At 41.7% G+C, this 24,649-nt stretch overlaps 1 protein-coding gene and 1 long non-coding RNA gene across 7 annotated transcripts in view; one reads left to right on the forward strand and one right to left on the reverse strand.

The window, feature by feature from the left end:
• CLYBL (citrate lyase beta like) overlaps positions 1 to 24,649 on the reverse strand; it is a 258,838-nt gene that overhangs the window by 51,800 nt on the left and 182,389 nt on the right. For 4 of the 6 annotated variants that reach the window (XM_032314318.1, XM_032314317.1, XM_032314316.1 and 1 more), the window contains one exon: positions 12,621 to 12,689. The exons of the other annotated variants lie outside the window; for them this stretch is intronic. In XM_032314318.1, the coding sequence (XP_032170209.1) occupies positions 12,621 to 12,689 (69 nt within the window). The remainder of the gene's footprint in view (positions 1 to 12,620; positions 12,690 to 24,649) is intronic. 6 annotated transcript variants of the gene reach the window in all.
• The window catches only part of LOC116573916, a 45,284-nt gene that overhangs the window by 4,483 nt on the left and 16,152 nt on the right, over positions 1 to 24,649 (forward strand). The window contains exon 2 of the long non-coding RNA XR_004279064.1: positions 23,785 to 23,832. This is a non-coding gene — a long non-coding RNA (uncharacterized LOC116573916). The remainder of the gene's footprint in view (positions 1 to 23,784; positions 23,833 to 24,649) is intronic.

Raw genomic sequence — 24,649 nt, forward strand, 5'->3', positions numbered from 1 at the left:
ATATGCTCACACATTCAGAATCACTGGATAATGAGGATATAAATGTTTTTTCTTTAGATTTTTTTAGCATAATTTACACACAATGTTACATTAGTTTCAGGTGTACAACATAGTTATTCTGTTTCTCTATACATCTCTATGCTCACCACAAGTGTGGCTACCATCTCTTACCATACAGGCTATTATAATACCATTGACTGTATTCTCTATTCTGTGCCTTTTATTTCCATGACTTATTCATTTCATAACTGGAAGCCTGTATCTCCCACTTCCCTTCACCCATTTTGTCCATCCCAATCTCTCTTTCCGCTGGTAACCATTAGTCTGTTCTCTGTATTTATAGGTCTGAATTGTTTATTTATTTATTTATTTATTTATTTCAGATTTCACATATGGGTGAAATCATATGGTATTTACCATTCTCAGTCTGACTTATTTCACTTACCATACTAACTTCCAGATCCATCCATGCTGTCACAAAGGCAAGATTTCATCTTTTTTATGGCTATGTAATATTCCATTGTGTGTGTGTGTGTGTGTGTGTCTTCCTTAACCATTCATCTATCAATGGACACTTGGGTTGCTTTCTTATTTTGGCTATTGTAAAAAATGCTGCAATAAACATAGGGGTGCATATTATCTTTTCAAATCAGTGTTTTTCTTTTCTTTGGATAAATACCCAGTAGTGGAATAACTGGATCATATGGTATTTCTAATTTTTTGAGGAACCTCCATGCTGTTACAGTGGCTGTTACATTCCCACCAACAGTGCAAGAGAGCTTCCTTCTCCACATCCTCCCCAACTCTTGTTATTCTTGTCTTTTTAAACAGCAATGTAAATGTTACATGGTACTTTCTAAACTTGGTTTTATACCCTGTTGTTTTTTTATTCATTCATTTATTTATTTAAAGTAATCTCCAAAAACAAAAACAAAAACAAAAACTGAAGAAAAAATAAAGTAATCTCCACATCTAACATGGCGTGTGAACTCAAAGCCCCGAAAGCAAGAGTCAAAGGCTCTACTGACCCAGCCAGGTGCCTAACGGAGCACGTTTTAAAAACTTTTAAGGGCTTGCATCTCATTTGCCCTAACAGCAGTCCTGAGATGTAGACAGGGCGGGTTTTATCATCCGTGTTTGCCTGAAGAACATGGGGGTTCTGGAGCATCATCTTACGGAGCTGAGGTGATGCAGAACTCAAGTGCTGAGCTCCCAGTCTTGTGTCCTGTCTGGGGAGCCCCTCCTTGTATCTTACAGAGTCTGTGAGTTACCCAGTAGCCTCTAATAAACTATTTTGTTTTCTGCCTTAATTCAGTAAAGTAGGTTCTGAGGCTGGCTACCAGGATCCCTGACCAGTGTAGGCACCGTCTCACACATGCATCACCTGCTGTTTTCACCCGACAACAGGCAGAGTCTATCTCTATGAAGGACAAAGTCTCCACAATCATTCGTAATGACTGCACAGTATTCTATTGCACAGATATGCCACAATTGAGCAAACCGATCCTCTAATGACTAAAATTTTAAATTTTCCCAATTTTTGCTATTCACTCACTCATTTCACTCAACAGATATTTACGGAATACTCTTTAGGTGGCAGGTTCTATTTTAGATAACAGAGGTAAAAGGTCCCTGCCTACATGGAACTTACATTCCAGTTAGGAAAGCAACTAATAAACAGGTAAACCAATAAACAATGTGGCCTATGAAAAGATCTATTAAGAGGATAGAATTTAGTAATGGGATAGCAAGCTGGGGGGCGGTTGTACTTGAGTAAGGCAGCCTTACTGAGTAATAGCTTCTTTGAGGATGAGACATTTGCCCTGATACCTAGAAGATAATAAGCAAAGCTGTAATGAATATCCCCGAACGTTCATTTCAGAACACTTGTCTGAATATTCCCTTAGGATAAATCCTAGAAGTGCAAATGCTAGGTCAAATTACACGCTCATTTAGGCTCCAAAGGACTGGTCATGAAATTCCAACTCTCAGAAACCCCCTAAACGAGTTCTGGATCCAGCAAGCCTAAGTTCCAATTGTGCAAATGCCTGGCTCAGTAAGAGACTGGGCAGTTTCTTAACCTCACTGTGACTCAGTTTCCTCATCTGAAAAGTGGGGACATTACCAATGTCCGACTCAGGGGTTGGTGAGGATTAAAAATGGTGTAATATAAGTGGTTAATAAATGTCAGATTTAAAACAAAATACATGCCCGTATTAATGTGTACATGAAAGCTGCTTTTTAAAAAAAAGGACCATCCAAACTTAAAATCCCATTTCCTGGTGCCCATTCACTTGGGGTTGCTTCTGAGCTCATACTAGCTTGCCCGGTTTTAAATAACCCAGTGTCCTTAGACTGGGACTATAACTACCTGATAACAGGGAGTGTATCTCATGGCTCTTGTGTCCCCAATGCCTAACTGAAAGGAAAACACACAGCGCTGATCTCCTGGCACTAAGAAGAGTCCCCAAAGGGGCCAAATTTCCTCACAGATAATGGGAACTAGGCTGTCCACTGAAACGCAGAGCTTTCATTTTGAATAAAATCAGATAATAAATATCTAGAGTCTACTTTCCTATGGATGCAGTGGCCTTTAGCTTATTGGGTTCTTCAGGAGACAAGTAGGTCCAGTGTGCTCACTACTGCTTGATTTAAAATAAATAAATAAATAAATACATAGCAACCTGCTAAATGTTTTTGTTCCAACTTAGAAACCCCAAACCCCGGGGGCACCTGGGTGGCTCAGTGGGTTAAGCCTCTGCCTTTAGCACAGGTCATGATCCCAGGGTCCTGGGATAGAGCCCCGCATCGGGCTCTCTGCTCAGTGGGGAGCCTGCTTCCTCCTCTCTGCCTGCCTCTGCCTACTTGTGATCTCTGTCAAATAAATAAATAAATAAATAAATAAATAAATAAATAAACAAACCCTGAACCCAGAATCTTGAATCAGTGCCTCAGCGGGAATTAAAGACCACAGGTTGCAGATGGCAAATGATTTACTGCAATCTGAAAAGGTCTATGTTGCTGGTATAAAATGTGACCATGTTCCGTTTCTTCCTTTGTCCATCTGCTGCTGTTTTGGTCTAGGAATGAGGATGATTTTAAAAGATTTAAATTTGGATTCTGTGTAAGCTTCTTTCTCAAGCCATATTTAATATATTTTGGCAACAAACACTACTCTGGTCATGTCTGACTAAGATGGCAGGAGGAAGTGAGAGGTTTTTGATCTTTTTTTTAGGTTGTATGCATTTTTGAATGGAGGTTGTTGTGTTCAAGGTGTTGATTCACAGAGAGTTAAATTTTTTTTCTTCTTCCAAAGAATAGAGAGCCAGGGAAAGGAACGAACGAAGACTGCAAGGAACAAGAGCCCCAGAATGTGTCCTCGTCTCTGTTTCATCTTAGGCTTATTAGTCTTGCCTCCACAACCAGGCGGAGGAGATAAACTCATTGAGGTGTAACGATGATTTGAAGTCCTCAGAGTTCCTAGGGTAGGGCAGGACAGGGCATACGTGCCCCATCTGGAAAAATTAGAGAGTCAGGTGGGGAACTGGCTTGCTCTTGTGTGTGCTCTCTCTTGCTTGTATTTTCTCTCTCTCTCTCTCTTTCACACACACACACACACACACACACACACACACACACACACACACAGAGTTTTCTCCATGTCTGTTAGGTTCCTGCAGTAAGAAGCAGGTACCCCACTCTTAGGTATGATGGATTCTTTCTTATATTTTGTAAACATCATGAGGTCCCGGAGTAAGAATCACAGATCATTAGAATTTTAGAGTGGGGAGGCATCTTCAAAATTACCCCCAACAAGCTCAGGCCAGGGCAGGACCCCCTTCTACCCTCTTGGCAAGTGATTTCTCTGCTTCTGTGTCAGCATGGCCATGGACAGTCCTACAAAGTCCTCAAAATGATCACTCTGTTTTCTAAGTTTTTGGTCTTTCCATATTCCTTGTTCTCATAGCTGCCTCTCTGGAAGCCTATGATACAGATTCAACCTCCTTGCCACTGAGTTGCCCTCCTCTGGGCATATCCAGATTTGGCCACATTCTTTCTAGATTCAGAACTGGGGGTCCCACTGCTCTTCATCTGGATGTTATGTCAGGGTATGACATCTGGCTGCCTGGCCAGTTTACTCCTGAGGAGGCTGGTGGAACTGTTTTTTGACTAGGATGTTAGACTTTTTATCCGCTCAATGTGCGTAACAACATGGCTTGCTTTAAAAATTTTTTAAAAAAAGATTTTATTTATTTATTTGAGAGGGGGGGTGGGGAAGGAGAGAAAGAGAGAAAGCACAAGCAGGGGGAGCTGCAGACAGAGAGAAAGGGAAGAGAAGCAGACTCCTCACTGAGTTGGGAGCCCAATGCGGGGCTCGATCCCAGGACCCCAGGATGATACCTGAGCTAAAGGCCAAAGTTTAACCAACTAAGTCACCCAGATGCCCCAACAGCATGACTTTCATTACAGTGCTCGTAAATTCAGCCATCGCAAATAACAATTTTTCAGTTTCAAAAGTGTTTTAAGAATGTTATACTGTTTAATAACATAATAATATGGGGAAATTACTATATCTCATAAAAGTCGGTCTTTCCCCTAAAGATAAACAACAGTATGTATATTCAGAATTATTCTTTTGGCAACTCATTTTTTAATCTGCCACGGACAATAGGCCACAGATGTAGGTATTCCCAAGACAAAAATTTGAGGTGTTTGGGGCCTCAGTTTCTAAACTGACAAGATGAGTTCTGAGTTGTTCTCTGGCTTTAACATTCAACATTCTCTGTATAACTCTACTGAGGTCAACTGTTTCATGAAAACTCTCTCTTTCAAATTACAGAAATATACTCCTTTATTTCCTCCTCTTGGGTAGAAGTAATAACATACTGCTGGATTAACATTTCAACTCTATGTATTTTATAGTAGAAAAATGCAAAATATCTAAATTTTGAGTTTTCTATAGTTTTAAATATAAAAGCTTTCAATCTTTGTCATTGTGGCTAGAATGATACATTTTTAAGAAGTTAGGTGAAATTTCTTATTAGCCTTTATACCTACATGTAATATATAATAATGAATAATCAAAGAACATATAATGCCTACTCATCTTTCAACTGGATTAAAAAAGTATTAGTGGATATCAAAGCACTGGGATTTTGAGGACTTAAAACCAGTTCTGCAAGACGAAAACTTTCTGGAGATTGGTTGTACAACAGTGTGAATAAACTTAATACTACTGAGATGTACACTTAGAAATGGCTAGGATAGTATATTTTATGTGATTTTTTTTTTTTTTTACCACAACTAAAAATATTTAAAAATGCATCCTCTTGGGGCACCTGGCTGGCTCAGTTGGAAGAGCATGTGACTCTTGATCTCAGGGTTGTGAGTTCGAGCCCCATGTTGGATGCAGAAATGACTTAAATAAATCTTAAAAACACACCCTTCCTGGGGCACCTGGGTGACTCAGTGGGTTAAGCCTCTGCCTTCGGCTCAGGTCGTGATCCCGGGGTCCTGGGATCGAGCCCCGCATCGGGCTTTCTGCTCTGCAGGTAGCCTGCTTCCTCCTCTCTCTCTGCCTGCCTCTCTGCCTACTTGTGATCTCTGTCAGATAAATAAAGAAAAAATCTTTAAAAAAAAAAAAAACAAAAAAACACACCCTTCCTGCAGTAAACAGGGATGAAGAACTGCAACACAAGGTGATGTATGTATAACACGCAGACATCACACGGTGGTTGTACAGGGTGTAGCAGAGACTACAGAGATGACTAAGGGCTATTTCTAAGTGTATATCTCAGTAGTATTAAGTTTATTCACACTGTTGTACAACCAATCTCCAGAAAGTATTTTACCTGCCTCTACCCTGTTAGATGAAAGAGAAATAATCCTCATTTGGTTTAAGCCATTGCAGCTTTGGGTCTTTTTATAACAGCAGCTGAGCCTGTACGTTAACACAAGAAAAGAGAATGATCACCTGCACATAAAGGGCGGGGGGGGGGGGGGATGCTGAGAGCAGAGTGTGCGGCTGGGGGAGGAAAACTGTCTGGGAGAACGTAACAATGCGAAGGTGGGCTCCGCTTCCCTCCGAAGGTAACTTTAGGACTAGAGAAGCCTGACAATGAACTTCCTTTCCAGGCTATGTCTCAGTGTTTGTAAAAATCTGAACATCCTGGTCACACCCAGCTATGTCAGTCCATGCTACCACCTATTAAAATGACTCATCGACACATTGGTTTCATCTACTGGATAGCATGTTGTAGATATTTAATAAATGTTTGTTGAATTGAATTGAATAATAAGAAAAAGAAGTTGAAGGAAGGTAACAGTGGCGTCTAAAGTGAGTTCTTTCCAGAGAGCATCCCAAGGTGTGAAAAGAGAAACAAGTGGTACAACACAGTCCAAGGTAAATGCCTTCATAGTTTTTCTGAGGGAAATGAATCATCAAAGCAGAGTTATCCAGGTACTGAAGTGGTTTCGGAAAAACAAGCAAGTACACAACATGCTGTTATTTAAAAAATCACGCATTGGGAAATAAATAAATCCAACGTCACAAACGCTGTAAGCTGTTCACCCTCAACTGTGAACCAGTAAACTGAGTAACATCATATTCTAAATTTGAAATGAAAACTATGTGGGGAAACAGTTGTTAAAAGATGCATTGAGGCAGACTTATTGAGAAAAGACAGGCCAACAAATTCTGGCCTAAAGACAAGACTGTTGACTGTTTGATAAGTGTATAATAAAACAGCAGAATTTTATTGGCACTATTACTCTATGAAGCTGAAACGTCCTACAATAGAGAGGTTATTGGACAGTATGGATCTGATACAGAAATGAAATTACCAAACAAAGCCGAGGATAGAGGAATATCACAAAGAAGCCCTATTCTCTGATAATGGGGTGTTTACTTCTATAAAAATTTCTTAAGGAAACAGTGTTTCATTCAGAAGGTGGTATTTATGGATAGCTTTTTTTTTTAAGACTTTATTTATTTATTTGACAGAGATCGCAAGTAGGCAGAGAGGCAGGCAGAGGGGGAGGGGGAAGCAGGCTCCCTGTTGAGCAGAGAGGCCAATGCAGGGCTTGATCCCAGGACCCTGAGACCATGACCTGAGCCGAAGGCAGAGGCTTTAACCCACTGAACCACCCAGGCGCCTCTCTATAAAAATTTCTTAAGGAAACAGTGGTTCATTCAGAAGGTGGTATTTATGGATAGATTTTTTTTAAAATTTTATTTATTTGACAGAGAAAGAAAGCACAAGGAGGAAGAGAGGCATGCAGAGGGAGATGGAGCAGCAGCCTCCCCAGCCGAGTGAGGAGCCTGACGTGGGGTTCAATCCCAGGACCCTGGGATCATGACCTGAGCCGAAGGCAGACACTTAACCTACTGAGCCACTCAGGTGCCCCTTATGGATAGCTCTTAAGTGAGCAAAAATATTTATCACAAAAGAGATCTAATATTCCTATTTAATAATATTATTAATATGTTCTAAATCAGCGTTCTTTGATTTTTATTATCAGTAAGACCAACTACAAGGAAATTAGAGTTCCTGATTAATGATGTCCATCCTTCAAGATGTACTCATCTGAAGTGTATTAGTTTCCTAAGGCTGCCATAACCAATTGCCACAAACTCTGGCCGCTTCCAACAACAGAGATTTATTCTCTCAGCTCTAAAGAGCAGAAATATGAAAGGGAGGTGTTGACGGGGCTGTCCCTCTCCCTAGAGAACCCTTCCCGGCCACTCTTAGCCTGTGCTGGCAGCACTGCGGGTGGCTGTTCCACTCTCATCTCTGCCTCTCTCTCCACATGGCCGGCTCCTCTATGTCACTTAAAAGGACACTAGACATTGGATGATCAAGAATGATCTTATCTTGGGGCGCCTGGGTGGCTCAGTGGGTTAAGGCCTCAGCCTTCGGCTCGGGTCATGGTCCCAGGGTCCTGGGATCGAGCCCCACATTGGGCTCTCTGCTCGGTGGGGAGCCTGCTTCCCCCTCTCTCTCTGCCTGCCTCTCTGCATTTTTTATTTATTATAAATAAATAAATAAAAGTGTGTACATATACACACACACACATATATTTTATTTGTTTATTATTTATTTGAGAGAGAGAGAAAAAGTACATGCACGAGTGGGAGGAGGGACAGAGGTGGAGGGAGAGGAAGAGGCAAAGAATCGCAAGCAGACTCCGTCCTGAGCACCGAGCCCAACTCCAGCTCAATCTCATGACTCTGAGACCAGGACCTGAGCTGAAACCAAGAGTCGGATGCTCAACCCACTGAGCCACCCAGGCACCCCAGTAATTGAGATATATTATTTTAATCATTCCATGCCTTAGTATACTTGCAAGAAAATCTTCAGATGGGTAAATAACAAAGGCTTCCAATTCTTTCATTTTTTTTTTCAAGTTTGTTTGCCTACTTATTTAATGATTTTTAAAATTTTTTTTAATTTTTTATAAACATATAATATATTTTTATCCCCAGGGGTACAGGTCTGTGAATCGCCAGGTTTACATACTTCACAGCACTCACCATAGCACATACCCTCCCCAATGTCCATAACCCCACCCCCTTCTCCCAACCCCCCTCCTCCCAGCAAACCTCAGGTTTTTTTGTGAGATTAAGAGTCACTTACGGTTTGTCTCCCTCCCAATCCCATCTTGTTTCATTTATTCTTCTTCTACCCCCTTAACCCCCCATGTTGCATCTCCACTTCCTCATATCAGGGAGATCATATGATAGTTGTCTTTCTCCACTTGACTTATTTCGCTAAGCATGATACCCTCTAGTTCCACCCACATCGTCGCAAATTGTTTGCCTATTTATTTTAAGTAATCTCCGCACCCCAGGTGGAGCTTGAGACCACAACCCCGAGATCAAGAGTTGTGTGCTGTACTAACTGAGCCAGCCAGACGCCCCAAAGGCTTCCAGTTCTTACAGTCAGAAATCAACAAGCATTGGGCTGTGGGTAGTCAAGAACCACATGTTAGCTAAAGGATGACGATACAATTATTTTATTAAACCATGGTTAATGGGGTGCTTTGGTGCCTCAGTCGGTTAAGTGTCTGCCTTCGGTTTAGGTCATGATCCCAGGGTTGTTGGATCCAGCCCCGCATTGGGCTCCCTGCTCAGCAGTGAGTCTGTCTCTTTCTCTCCCTCTGCCCCTCACTCAAATAAATTTAAAAATGTTTAAAAATCATGGTTAATAACAAATGAAATTGGACTTGTCTACAGACTTGCCATCAACAAATATTATGTGCAAAACTATTGCCTGTGTTGTATTTCGCATCATGGCATTTACTAGAAGTGCTGAGAGAACTGGATATATGATTTTAAACCTAGGTTGATGTTTTTCTTGCTCTTGAGAACTATACTTTGTTAAAGCAGTCCTTTCAGCTTTGTTTTCAATCAGCTAAAAATGTTTTATATATTACTCTAATCTAGTGTCCTAATTGTACTGTTTTCTGATTTGTATTTATATCTTGGGACAGTAAATTTTTAAATAAAAATGAATCCCCCAAAATGAACATGAACAGTGGAATGAATGGTTCCTTAAAAGAGCTACTAGAAAATCTGTTAATAAAGGTGACTTTTTCCATCCCCTTTTCCATCCTCTGTCTCCTCCCCAACTCTGTTTAGGTAAACAGAACCTAGACTACCTTAGGTCTTTGGCAAGGTCCCTAGGGGTGTCACTGTATGACAGGGAACAGGGCTCGGTGCTGTTAGAGTCACAGGGTAGTTGAGCTGGACAGATCTTAGAGGTGACCTGGGACAACCCTAACCTCACATATGGCTCCCCTCTGCAATATTTCTGTCCTGAGGAGCACCCACAATCACTTGAATTATCTAAGTCCATTTCTTTGTTCTTGGCTAGCTCTAACCACTACATTGTAGACCACCGTGCCGTCTGGAGCCACACTCAACCTCCCCACTTATTCTGTGCAGCACTGCCTATTATCTCTCTTTTTGCTGTTTACCTCCACTGAAAGAGCACTGGTTAAGAGGAAGAGGAAAATAGTGCTTCTGATCCACAGTCTTTAGGCTGTGTGCTTGGAGAAATTATTTCTACCAGGAACACTGGTTTTTCCATGTAAGCCTCGTAGATATCTTTCATCATCCAGAGAATGTATTTTTAGACATTTGGCTAAGGTTTGAATCATAAAATATACAATCCTAGGGCTTAAGAAAGGTCAGCAATTATCTGGTCACTTTAGAAACAAGGAGATAAAAGTCCCAGAGAGATCAAGTTATTGAAGGCCACTCAACACGATGGGGGCAGAGCTGGACTAGAACTCGGTCTGCTGATGCCTATGTGAGCATTTTCCCACTTTATCACACGCGGTACTGAATGTGATGCAAAGCCTGCTCCTACAAGAATTACTCTTGCGATGTTGGTCTCACTGATGCCATCTAATGAGCTAATCAACCTTCTATGGTCTGAATTTTGTGTCACCTCAAAATCTGTATGTTGAAGCCCTAACGTCCAATGTATTTGGAGGTAAAGCCTTTGGGAGGTGATTAGGTCATGAGGGAGAATACCTCAAGTGGGATTAGTGGACTTAAAAGAAGAGACACAGGAGAGATGACCTTTCTCTCTGCATTGTGAGGAAAAGTCAAGAAAACAGTCATCTATGACTTGGGAAGTAGACTCTTAGCAAGAATCAAATTGTCCTATATCTTGATGTTAGACTTCCTAGTCCCCAGAACTGGGAGGAGTAAAGTTTGTGGTTTAAGCTATTCCGTCTATGGTATTTGTTATAGCAGCTCAAACTGAGGAAGACATCACCCAGTGAATACATTCAGTGGTATTTACTGTGTTTTATGAGCAAATGAGGTCTTTGCTCTCATAGAGCTTGCACTCAGGTGAGCGAATGACCAACAGAACCCAAAACGCTGGAAGGCTTGGCTCCGGCTTTCACATCAGGGCACTGACTGGGACTAGAGTCACCTAGTTCAGCTCTTAATTCTTCACCATATACTTAGAGGAAAGGTAAAGTACCTGGAGTTAATGTCCCCACTTACAACTGCTCTGTAACTTGTCACACGTCATCATCTGACATGTGAACACTTCTTGGCTTAGAAGATAAGTCTCCTCACTCCTCTCTAGTACTCAACTCGAAGATTAAGCAGGAACCCAAGATCAACAGCAAGAACAATAAAAACATTTTTTGTTAAAACTCATTATTGTCCATAAAATAAAGCATATCTCTTGGGAACAGTAAAGCCATCAACTAGCTACTCGTAAATGAGAGAGGCATTTTCTGGTTGACACAGTGAGTGAGAAAGACCCAGATGGTGAACCCTTTTGGCATAGACATATCTGCGCCGGCTGTCTAATACATTTCTCCGCTGCGTTAACTCTTCCTCCATCAGAACCATCACAGCAGTTTGCTTATTTCCAAGAAGACCAAAACAGGAAGGTTTTTGTCTATAAGATTCCTACCTTCCTCCTTCAACACTGGGGAGGCCTATTCACTGCTGGCAGCATCTGCAATGACCTGGATCCTTTGGCGAAAATCTCAAAGCTCTGGCCCATGTCAGATTCAATACAGTCTCTTCCTCATAAAGCAGGAAAGGGCACTAGACTCTCAGAGGCTAGGTTACCTAGGCTGGACCTGATGCTTGAAGGAAGATTCAGAATTTATTTTAAAAAGGGTTTTGGCTTGTTGGATGGAACGTGTTGCATGACTGCTGGCTGGAGAATGAGTCCCTTGGGCTTGCGGCCCTGTCTTCTTTCATGAGGAATCCCTGCCAATCCAGGATCTGTGAACTGCTTCTGCCAGCCAGTCTCTAATTTAGCATATGTACAAAGCCAATTTTTGGACACCATGATGGAGCCTGGCATCTCTGCAGCCCTCCATGTTTGTGATGCTCACAGTGAAATAACAAGTAGCTAGCAAGACAGAAAAAAAATATGACTAAAAAAGGCTCTCTAAATTCACAGATAAATCGTCTCTGTATTATACATGTATATGAGTCTCCCTCCTGCTTTTCCAATATAAACTTCCCCCATGTAAATCCTTGTAGTTATTTCATTTAGATTTTCAATCTGAGATACACTTAGCAATAGCCAACAGTGACAAAGATAAAACCCTGCTCCCCACTGAGAACATCTGATTTTTTAAATGTAGAAATGCTGCTCTTTACAAAATAGGACATTTCCCTTTTAATTAGTTTCAAAATATACCCAAATAATTTGCAACCAGGAAATGATACCATTTTAGAGTACTTAAAAATAATTCCCATGCATGCAAAGCCAATTTGATGAAAGGCACAAGCTAGTGAAACCTTCGGTTTTTAGAGAAACTAAACTGTTTCTGTGGGGACAGCTATTGCTACCAAGGGAAAATTCACCTAACCCTCAGGCATGGAGCATTGTCTTCTCTCAGAAAACCACAGTCGAAGATATTTTCTGAATATCTGGGGACAACCGCTGATTGAGGCTTGAGTGTACCCATCCATCTTTGTTGAAAATATGGATCTTTCAGCTTCCCTGTCTTCTATGGATTTTCTTGCCAGCCATCTAGTTTTCTAACAGTCCTTCAGAAAAGAATGGGTAGCTAAAAGCTCTCTGGTATCATGTCATGCTATTGAAAAGAAATACATATATTGTGCTCACCCACTCTTTACTCTGCTGCCAATGAGTCCCGGGAGGGGTGTCCATCAGGAGAGGCATTTTGACTTTTGCCTGTACATGAATGAAATCAAACGTCTGAATAAAAGGGAGGGGGAGACTGTATGATTTCCTGATGTGTATTCCTTCCAATGCATGGATTATGACAACGACCAACTTTTTAGCTCTTTTGGTAAGTGAGAGCCCTGCTCTCCTGGCCAGGCGAGCCACTGCTGATAGGTTTGCTAGCACAGGATGAACAAACTCTCCCCAATCATACTCAGTCCTTACCTGCTACCGTAGAAAGAAAGTCTGAGCCCTGCATGTATAAATATAAATATTTTAGGAGCTTGCCTGATGGTGAGTTTGCACGGCCATGCAGAAGCCAAGCTTGATTGCCCTGGCCTGGTGTGGGGCTCCCCAGGTGGCAGGGGCTGAGAGCGGGCAGTGCAGTTGGTGGGGGGTGGAAGAGAGTGCCTCCAGTCATTCTGAGTAGCCCCTGGGCTGATTAGTGACGAGGGCTGACAGGCTCCTAAGGGGAGGTCCTGTCCAGTTTCTTTCTGCAGCAGGCATGATGGGCCATGCATGGGGTCCGGAGGCAGAGACTGGGGATTTTTTTGTGTGACCATGACTACATTCCTCATCAACAGGCCACACTCATGGTCTCTTTGGAGGCCACCGACTCGCTGGAGGATTACCATTAAGGGACGTCTGCTCAGTGGCGCCAGGTTCTGTCCCCACCCCTCAGGGGCCAGCATGGTGCCTCCATGCTGCTTGTCCCAAGCCAGACAGAAGGGCAGGGCACCAGGTCTGGGAATTAGAAAGGGCGATCGATATGTGTATACGGAACGCAGTCACGGACAATTGAAAAGGCTCACACGTAATCCCACTGGGAACTGTTTAAAACTGAAGTCTCTGATAAATGACTCACGGAACCCAGACCCTGACTTAGCCTGCCCGGGAATGGCCAGAGGTGAGGTTCATCGTGTTGTGATTCATGGAGTTCAAGTGACTGAAATGTATGTAAAAGATCCCAGGACTGGCCCTGCAAATAAAAATAACTATTAAACAGGGAAGAATTTTTCACTCCTGACTGCTCTTAAGACCTTGAATTATGAGATCACCACTACCTTTTGAATTTTGATGTCAAAGGAGAGACTACTACTTTGAAACATAATGCTTATGACTTGAGTTCTACGGCCTCAGTACCCTGTGACAACTGCCACCTGGCCACTACGTTGAGATTCTTTACTGATGAGCATGTGTGCAGTGGGAAGGTCATTTGGGGAATAATTAGAGACCACACAGTTACGAGAACTAAGGCAGGTATGGGATTAGAACACAGATGTTTTGAACTTTTGGCTTTTGATGAGGTAAAATCAGTGACGATGTACTTCAGGGGTGCTGGGTGGCTCAGTTGGTTGGGCAGCTGCCTTCAGTTCAGGTCATCATCTCAGGGTCCTGGGATCGAGCCCTGAGGGCTCCCTGCTTAGCAGGGGAGTCTGCTTCTCCCTCTCCCTCTAGACCTTCCCTCCCTTGTGCTCTCTTTCTCTCTCTCTTTCAAATAAAAAAATAAAATCCTTTTTTTTTTAAAGATTTTATTTATTTATTTGACAGACAGAGATCACAAGTAGGCAGAGAGGCAGGCAGAGAGAGAGGAGGAAGCAGGCTCCCTGCTGAGCAGAGAGCCTGATGCGGGGCTGGATCCCAGGACCCCGGGATCATGACCTGAGCCAAAAGCAGAGGCTTTAACCCACTGGGCCCCTAAAATCTTTCTTTTAAGAAAAGTATGTACTTCAGTTGTATCAAAGCTTAGTAGATTCTAAGATCAGAGTTGGTTTATGATTTGGGATTAATTTACAAGTTTTGTTAATCTAGTAATGCAGTGATTTTCCTAGTTAAAAGAAAATATTTCGTATCCTGGATTGGTGGGAGTTGGTTTATAACAGAGTTAAAGAAAAGGTAGCCTCCGGATAGAGAAAAACTGTATCACTCAGGGCTCTCCAGAGAAACAGAACCAAGAGGAGATAGACAGATAGATAGATAGATTTATTTATTTTTTAAATTATTTTATTTTATTTTTTTAAAAGATTTATTTATTTGACACAGAGAGAGAGATCACAAGTAGGCAGAGAGGCAGGCAGAGAGAGAGGGAGAAGCAGGCTCCCTGCTGAGCAGAGAGCCCCATGTGGGGCTCCATCCCAAGACCCTGAGATCATGACCTGAGCCGAAGGCAGAGGCTTAATCCACTGAGCCACCCAGATGCCCCGACAGACAGAATTATTTTAATGAATTGGCTTACAAGGTTGTGGACTGACAAGTTCAAAATCACAAGGTAAACTGGCATGCTGGAAACATGGGCAAGAGTTGGATGTTATAATCCCAAGGCAGAATTTCTTCTCCTGGAGACCTTCAACTGATTAGAGGAGACCCATCTACATTATTCAGAGTAATCTGCTCTCTGTGAACTGATTATAGATGTTAACCATATCCCTAAAATATCTTCTTAGCAACATCTAGATTTGTGTTTGATTAAATAACTGGGAACTATAGTTTTACCAAGCTGACACATAAAATAGATCATCACAATAGATTTCTTTCAAACTGTGGAAAAATAATAAATGTTTTCGGTCCATAAAGATTCAGTCTTCTGGGATGGGGGGTTGGGTGGGCCTGGTGGTGGGTATTATGGAGGGCACGTATTGCATGGAGCACTGGATGTGGTGCATTAATAGTGAATTTTGGAATACTGAAAAGAAATAAAATAAAATAAAATTTAAAGAAAGATCCAGCCTTCTTCCTTTTGGAAGAGTCCTACAAGCCACACCTCAGCAAATAAGGCATGATACACTAAGAGAACTGCAGCTCTACAGTTTTCCTCACCAGACAGTCACGGAAGAGGATGCAGATTCTGGGCCTTGTATAAATGTTGTACAGAGAAGGGACTGACCAACAAGCTGAAATGGAAAGGAGGAAGATCATCTATTCCATAGTTTCTATCATGGTTCTATCAGTGTCTCCAAAGCAGCTACTCCAACCACAGCCAGTGTAGCAATAGTTGTCTGTGTTGCCCACCTGACCAGTTCCTGACACACACTTTCCCTGAACATTGTTCTCAAATATTCCCTAAGTGTGTCTTTGAGCATGAGTACTCTGACTGCGTGGGTAAACCTCATGAAAGGAGATTATGAACATACTGTATTAGGCCAACAAGTCATGGGTCTCATCCCAAAGAAGCATAAGCTTCCTTCCCTGCTAATTACACTCTAAATCTTTCCTTTCATAATTTTTATATTTATAAGATAGTTTAAACAACAAAGTAAACTTTATGACACTTTATCATTTATTAAGTGCTTTCATACACACTTATGTTTTATCTTTGAGGATAAAAGGTTGATGGTACCACTCCTATGTTAGAGATGATGCCACAAAAAGCTCGAAGAGGTTAGCAGCCTCCCCTGATATCACACAGCCATCAGACTGCTGAACAGGGATTGGAGCTGCAGCCTTCTGCTCCTGGCTATACCTCGGGCTGCCGGGACCATTCCAGATCTTGCTGCTGGTGAACAGCTCAACTCTCCAACCTTAGTTTATGGAGTTACATAAAGGTGGCCAGAATCAAGGAGTGACTCTCTGCTTCTGGAAAATCTTTGCTGAAGATATTTCTCCTACATATGGCCAGGTACCCTTTTCCCCTTCCATGTGTCTTTCCTGGGTGCAGAGAGCTCTCTCTATTGGAAATCAGTGGGAGGTCTCTGCACAATAAAGGGCAGCGAATGAGAAGCAGGATGTGAATCTATTCCATAAAGTGAAAACTTTAACATCCTAACAAGTAATTAAGAAAAAATTTGAGGTTGTTTCCTCAGCTGATCATCACCGGCAGAGCCAACTTTGGATTAAACACTTCTGCTCAGTGGTTTTGACATTCTCAGTCAGGCATATCTTGATGAAATTAGAGATGCAGAAAATATTTTTTGATGGAGCACAGGGACAAAACAGCTAGAAGGGAAGCCAATTTTGTGTGCAAACTTGTACAGACTGAGATAAAGAGGAAAACAGAAAGCAAGAGAATAAAGAGTGTGTGAATGTGTATAAATGAAAGAAGATGAAAGCAAGTGATAGAAGGGGAAAGGCTGCTCCTCATTAATTAGACTTTAAGATCCTGGCAGCAAGAGGTGTGTTTATAAACAATCTTCACTAAAACATACCTTTCCAATGACTGACTGTTGTATTTGCCAAAAAAGTCTTTAATGATTCTGTACTCATTTCAATCCAAAAGTAGAGACAGAAATATTAGTAAGTGAACATAGCCATTCTTACGATATATTAACTCTGCAAAGAGGTTAATATTTCTAATGTTCATCCATTTTTTAAAAATAAGTAAAACCAAGGCAACTACTAATTTCAAGAAGAACAAGAAAGCAAATACAATCACAGTAAACCACATCTCGGTTGTGAAAATAAGTAGTATATAGGTAAACACTGAATACTGATCTAATCCTCAAATATATTTATATTGGGAGGATGAAGATAAGAGAGAGAGCCGAGACAGCTCAATCCTCATCTTACATAAAAAGAAGTCAATAGGTAATATATACAACTGAAAAATAAATAACAGTATAAAATGCTATTTAGAAATAGCAAGAAAGCTAGAAAATTTGAAAATAGTTGTTTTTTTTTTTCTAGGAAGCAAGTCCGGAGGAGGGGCAGGAAATGGTGGATTTTCTTTATGAGCTTTATTGTAACAGAAAGGAAACCCCTATATCAGCTATGTTTCCTTGACTCCTCGATACTTTAGGTCACTGTTGTATAGTAGGTAGGGCATGATATTAATAAGGTCAGGACTATGGTCTTGCTCTCTGAGCACATGACTCCTCATCTCATTGTAGTCATGTGACATATGTCTGAATGGAAAGTGGGCTACAGCAAATGGAGTTGATCAGCACAAATCTACAATCATCACTTACTAAGGTCCTCTGGACTGATCTGTGGTTGTGTTGCACTTGATCTTGTTGAACATGACCCTCTCTCTCTCTCTCTTTTAACAGACTTTATTTATTCATTTGAGAGAGAGAGAGAGACAGAGAGAGAGAGAGAGACAGAGAGAGAGAGAGCATAAGTGGGGGGAGAGGCAGAAGCAGACTCCTCACTGAGCTGGGAGCCTGACATGGGGATTGATCCCAGAACCTAGAGATCATGACCCGAGCTGAAGGCAGATGCTTAACCATCTGAGCCACCCAGGTGCTCCTAGCATGACTCTTTTAAGTCACCATGTGCATTGCTCCTGGCAATGCACAAACACAGACAAGAGGGGCCTTCAAGTTTCAAGTCTCAGCCCCACTTGTGAACCGCTTCCTTGACTTCTTTCCCAACCCCAATCCTATCCCAGTTTTAAGCCTTCCAGACACTGGTTCTGCTGTTTTGCTTTCCCACTTATATACTCATTTGGACTCAAAAGTGTGGACCTTATTTTGTGAAACGGATCACCCCAAAACTTAGTGGCTTAAAACCACAACCATTTTATTTGCTTATGATTCTCGGTTAAGAATCTGCACTGGCTCATCTCGGTGATTCTGTGGGTCCCACTGGGGGTTGCTTATGTGCATCCAGTTATCTGATGGCTTGACTGGGGCTGAATGATCTAAAATGGCCCCGCCTACCTGATTGTTAGTGTGGGCTAACATTAGGGCCATCTGTGTCCAGCAGGAGAGCCAGGGATCCTTTATGAGATGGCATAGTTTGAGAAGGGAAAGCGCCAATGTGTTCCTTGGCCAAGACAAGTCCCATGGCCTAAACGCGGGAGAAGAGTACACAAAGGTGTGGATATAGGAGGTGTGAATCAATGGAGTCTACCAGAGACACTTTCCCTGGTTGTAATCTGGGTCCCTGCTTGGGTCCAATCTTCAATGGAGACAGAGCTCTCCCCAGAAAATGGAGGTACCATTCTTTCTCTCCAAGAAGAATACAAACCCACTGAGGATTTATTTATTTTTTTCTCTTTTATTACCCATCCATAAAAGAAAACAAAGGCAGTTTGATTTCTATGAAGAAACTAGGTTCTCCTATGTCTTATCTCAAAACCACTGAGTCAGGCCATGCCTAAGAGAGTTGGGAAGACGTAGCAGCACTTTTGACGACAGACATGCTGGCCTTCAACACACACCAGAATTTCTTGACTATACCCTTCATGGAGAGCAATAAGCCCAATTTTCCACAAAAATGAAAAATTGGAGATATACTTGCCCAATAACAGGAATTATTTCAGATAAGTTATGCTTATCTCCGTTCATTTAATATTCCATCAAGCTGATGCACAACAACTGTCTAAAACAAGTATTATTACAGAATAATGTGAATTAAACCAACTAAGTGCGAGGCACTGTGTTAGATGCTTGGCATACAAACATAAGTACATTATTGCTCCTGTCTTTAAGTTGCTCAGAACCTATTAAGAGATACAGATAAATACGGACATCCTCCAATATCCAAACCTAGTCCATTATGAAAATGGCTGGATGAAAATAGACTGAAAACGTTTTTGGACAGTGAAAGCCTATATTCCCTCATAGTTAAGGGAACCAATAGTACTGTGTTCCCAGCCAACACCAAAACTCCAATCAATTCCCTCAAGAATTATCCTTAAAGGGGCGCCTGGGTGGCTCAGTGGGTTAAGGCCTCTGCCTTCAACTTGGGTCATGGTCTCAGGGTCCTGGGATTGGGCCCCACAGCAGGCTCTCTGCTTGGCAGGGAGCCTGCTTCCCCTTCTCTCTCTGCCTGCCTCTCTGCCTACTTGTGATCTCTCTCTGTCAAAATAAATAAAAAGAAATAAATAAAAAGAATTTTCCTTAAAGTTTAATTGTCTACATAACAACTCACTGAGTATTTTCTACATCATGTAAAGAATTTATAACACTAATTACCTAATTATTTAGCAATGAATGAGCACTCATGTATGTTTTTACAGTACACGATACTGTATAGTAACAGATACAACTTCTGTTCTCCTTCTATGCCATATTAACATGAATATAAACAATGCACATAAACATAAATAATGAAACAACATGCTAAGGAACCTTTCTTAGAAGACTTAATAACATGAGAAACCTAAATGTTTTTGCCAGCATACACATGCAGCCCTTGTTGGTATTTTGATCCAGATGGTGAATTCTGGGTTAATAGTTTCCTCAAGTTACTATAGTAAATATTCCAATGGGGAGAATTTAGATAGGGCAGAGTTTTTTACTAATATCGAGACAATGAAGCAATGTGGCAATGTTCTCTGTAGAGCGTTACATAACCAAAGGAGGAAACAAAAGTGTGATAAAGTATGACCAGTATACATTCTGTGTGCATATGGGCAAGGTGAACAAAGAACACTGAAGCAGCATGTCTACTGTTACTGTGGTGTCTCTGATTTTTTTCCACTTTTATGATTCTATTATTGTTATTCTATTGTTCTGCCATTAAGACGAGATATTTAAAACATGAACACGTGCAAAAACAATGGATGCAAATATAAGTGTGAGTGTGAGTGTAAGTGAATGCAAACCACCCCCACCACCCCTGTTGTTCCTGCACGATCTTCAGTGCCTGGTTAGACTATTACAAGTGGAAAAGGCTGGACACTAGAAAGATCACGCGGATCAGGTCTGCTTTAGGGAAGCTGGGGTTCTCTGCAACCAGCAGCCATTCAACTGACGTGTCAAAATGTACACATATAAAATATAAATGACTTACATTGTACAGTAGGTAACTGAGGGTGTATTACATTTTTGTAATTTAAATTATACAGAAGAAACACAAAAAGGACTTGGTATTTGAACCTTCCTGGGGGGGGATGCCTGGGGGGCCTAGTCAGTTGAGCATCTAACTTTTTGGCTCAGGTTGTGATCTTAGGGTCCCGGGATAGAGCCCTGCATTGGACTCTGTTCTGTGCACAGTGCAGAATCAGCTTGAGATTCTCTCTCCCTTGCCCACCCCCCCACCCCACGCTCTCTCTCTCTCAAATAAATAAATCTTTAAGAAAATAAAAAATAAAAGTCCCCGGTACATAATTTAAAAAAATTTTTTTTAAAAGACTGATTGATTTAACAAAGACAGAGACAGCAAGAGAGGGAAAACAAGCGGGGGGGTGGGCAGTGGGAGAGGGAGAAGCAGGTTTCCCACTGAGCAAGGAGCCCCACGTGGGGCTTGATCCCAGGACCCTGGGATCATGATCGAGCCAAAGGCACATGCCCAATGACTCAGCCGCCCTGGAGCTCCGAGAATTCTTTGGATGAACAAAAATTACTTTATCAGTCACCCGTCCAATTTAAGTGTTTTGATGATGACTTGGATTGTCTCAAAGCAGGTATAACAGCAGCATCTCATACTTGTTTTAGACAGCTGTTGTGCATCAGCTTGACGGAATATTAAGCAGTCATTAACATTTGTAATTATGAAGACTGTGGTGATGTGGAAAAATTCTTACAGTGTGTTAAGTAAAAAACAGCTAACTACAAAATTATATTCCAAGTATTACTGCAATGAAGTAAAAATGCATGGGGAAGAGCTGGAAAAGAACACACAGTAAGGAAAGCGTTTTTACACACATCACATGTGAAGTGGATTAAGTGGAGCTTTGCACAAAGCAAATCCTACCTTACAGCTATAGACACTGAAGAGGGTAGACGACTTCACATTTTAGCTCCAGTGATATGAGCTATAACAGAAACCCTGCAATCATACAGGCGTAACACAGCAGCAGCTCCTGTCTTGTTCACCTTGACTGTGAACGTGGAGGGCTGGAGGGCGGGGCGGCTGTGCCTTCGGCTCCACCCAGTCTTCCAGGACGCAGGCTGCCAGGGCCCTGTCCTCTTTAACCCACACATCCCAAGGTCCCTCTCTGGCTATTAACAATCGACAAGGAGAAAGAACACGGAGGACAGTGGAGAGTTTTGATGGGTGAGGGCCGGAGGTGATAAACATCACTCCAACCTACAATCTGTGGGGCAAAACTTAATCATATGGCAATACGTGACCAGAAAGAAAGCTAGGGAACAGAACCTGTGTGCCTGCAAGAAGTAGAAGTGGGTTTCGGTGGACAGCTGGCTGATCTCTGCTACAGGAATTCTCCCGTCTAACCAGACACGCCAAGAACTGGAAGTCCGTCTTCCTTTTCTGGCTTTGTGCTTACATTTTCATTTCTCATTCATTCATATTCTCTCTTACATACAAACACATTAGAGATAAGTACTTTATATGTTGAAATCTAAGCAAAAGACTGTTGTTCTGGGGCTCCTGGCTGGCTCAGTTAGAAGAGCATGAGACTCCTGATCTCAGAGTTTGAATTCAAGTCCCACATGACTTAGAAATAAAATCTTAAAAAAAAAAAAAACGGGGGGGGGGTGTTCTATATCTAAAGACTCCCAACATACCATCTGATTCTTTTTGAGGACACCCATTACATTCTCAAGGAAATACTTACCAGGGATAAATCCAGGTTCTGGAAGAAGAGAATCTGGCGAAGAGCTGAGAAAGAATAAGCAAATGCCTGCCGAATCCCACAGCCTTTATATTTTGGGTACCACCCCTATCTTTGCTTAGGCACTATCCCATTATCAACAGGCAGGAGGGAAATAAAATCCTACCTGTAGCATCCATAAGACCCCCTACCACTGCCCCTGAAATCCCAGCCAGAAGGCACTAGAAAAGAGTTGGCATGTTTATCTTCTCTGGGGCTTACGTTACTAGGCTCTTGCCCAACTTTTCAGGCCCAAATCCACTGCGGTCATGACCAACAAAAGTAAGAGCCATTTTCAAGAAAAAAACATTAAAAGCACATTAAAATATTATTTGGGGCTTACATCCTGGAAAACAGCCATCTGTCCCAAATTTGGCATTTTTGATGTCAAATGTTCTTATTTGGTGTGGTGAACAAATCAGTTCAAGTCAGAACAAATCACTAGATCCTATTGGTCCTTGGTGGGGCTTGGTGGATACTGTGTATTCAACGTAAAAGTCAGAGCTTAGACTGGACAATGAGAAAAATAAATTGCTATATTATATTTCTCTGCCTCCTGCCAAGACAAACCAGTACAATGCCTTGAACATTTAGGCACTTAAATACTGAGCTAATCACTGTTAATGTTGTTTGACTATAATTGAGAAACCACTGAAGTAGGTATGGAAAAATGTAGCTATAGTAAGTATTGCCCAGCTTACAGGTGTGTTCTGAACCTTTTATAGGTCCGCCTATTTCCTCCTACATGCAACACACACACATACACACACACACACCCCTACACATACAACGATCATCCACACACATCTATACACACCAATCCACACATACACACACCATCCATACCACACACACACACATGCATGCACACATGTACACACGACAACTCGTGTACATCTTTACTCTTGGGAATGCTGTTCCTCACAGCTGTTCCATGGGGTGATCTTAAGTGTCCCGGTGGGCAATCAGGTCAGAAGTGCCTGCTTCCAGGCAGAGTGGACCCATCCAGGTTGGGTGTGCTGCCCCTGAGGCCACTAGAGAAACCTATGCTTCCAGAGGCCCACCCTGGCTCACTCTCTCCCTACCTTTTAACACATGAAACGGGAACCCTTTCAACAAAACAAACAACCCTTGTTTTGGGGATAAAGAAACATCTAGAAGGCTCAGTTCCTATTCTCTGAGTTCAGTCTCTGTTTCTGACCTGGGTAAGTTCCTTACTGTTGCCATGGGTTTGGAAGCCCTTAAACTAGGGCTTGCAGTTAACCGTAAAATCTACGTGATGAAGAGAGAGGAGATGACAACTTCAAGGCGGGTGTCAGAATTGTCAGGAAGAAAACTATCTTTTTAAAAAGTATTATTTTAAAAATTACCTTCAGTACAGTTAGCATAGAAAGGCTAAGGGTAGAAAGAACTACCTATGTTCGGATAAAAAGAAATAAACTGTGTTAAGGCGCTAGTGGAAAGATAGTCCTAAAGGTGAGGCTGGGATGTATTAGGATTGAGACAAAGAAAACCAAATTTCTTTGCAAAATAAAGTAAGAAGAATGAAGAGGCTCTAGTAGTTTGAGAAGGGTGGGGAGAGGGAGTTAGAAAGATGGTAGGACTTTGGTCCATGACAGTGGCCTATGTTTCAAGTAGTTTATTGTGCTATGGTGTGTTTTCCAGAAGCTGGGAGACTCGGGGACAGCAGAATGGCTGCCATCTAATTTATAGGTAAGATATATATATATATATAATTTATAGGTAAGATATATAAGATGTATTGAGCCTCTTATGCCAGGCACTAGGTTATGCAGTTAATATGCACCTTCTGATTTAATCCTCATACCCACTCAGTATGACAACAAGCCTGTGACTATCCAGATTTTATAGATGAGTGCTCAGAGGCTTGCCAAGGGTCAGGCACCCAGTAAGTGAGAGTCCAAATCTGAGTTTGACTGATTTCAAAGTCCATCCTATTTATTAAGTCACTAGAGCACATCATCCTCGTGAACACTGAAAGACCGTAGTTCTAGGCTGTAGAGCAGAAATTATTGTGGTTTACTAATTAAGGGCAATAAAAGCATCCTAGAAATGCAGAGTACTAAATAAATACTAGTATCACTGTCCTTGCACTTGACCACTGACATCTGAAGGAGCACTGTCATCTGAAATGGAAACATGACAAGCCAGCAAGGGCTTATTAATGTCACATGAAAATGATATAGTTAAATACTCATGTTTGCATTCCACTTGATATTTATATTCTGAAGATCTTGTTCTCAGGCACTGAGCTCCCATTAAGGTCAGCACCATTTGCAAATCCAGAGAAAATACAGAAATACATCACTTCATTTTTTTTTTTTTTTTTCCCCCTGAGACAAAAAGAAGAAAAGTGGTTCAGCATTTTGGCTCAGAATTGTAAAGCAGAAATCATGGTGCCTTTACCACTCCTGCTTCAAAAAGAAGAAATTATAGCCTTTCATTCTCTTAGCAGCATGTAACTAAGGTTTAGATGAGTGAACAGATGCATGCAAAAATCAGCCACGCG

The sequence above is a fragment of the Mustela erminea genome, chromosome 15 (assembly GCF_009829155.1).
Source record: "Mustela erminea isolate mMusErm1 chromosome 15, mMusErm1.Pri, whole genome shotgun sequence".
Classification (NCBI taxonomy): domain Eukaryota; kingdom Metazoa; phylum Chordata; class Mammalia; order Carnivora; family Mustelidae; genus Mustela; species Mustela erminea.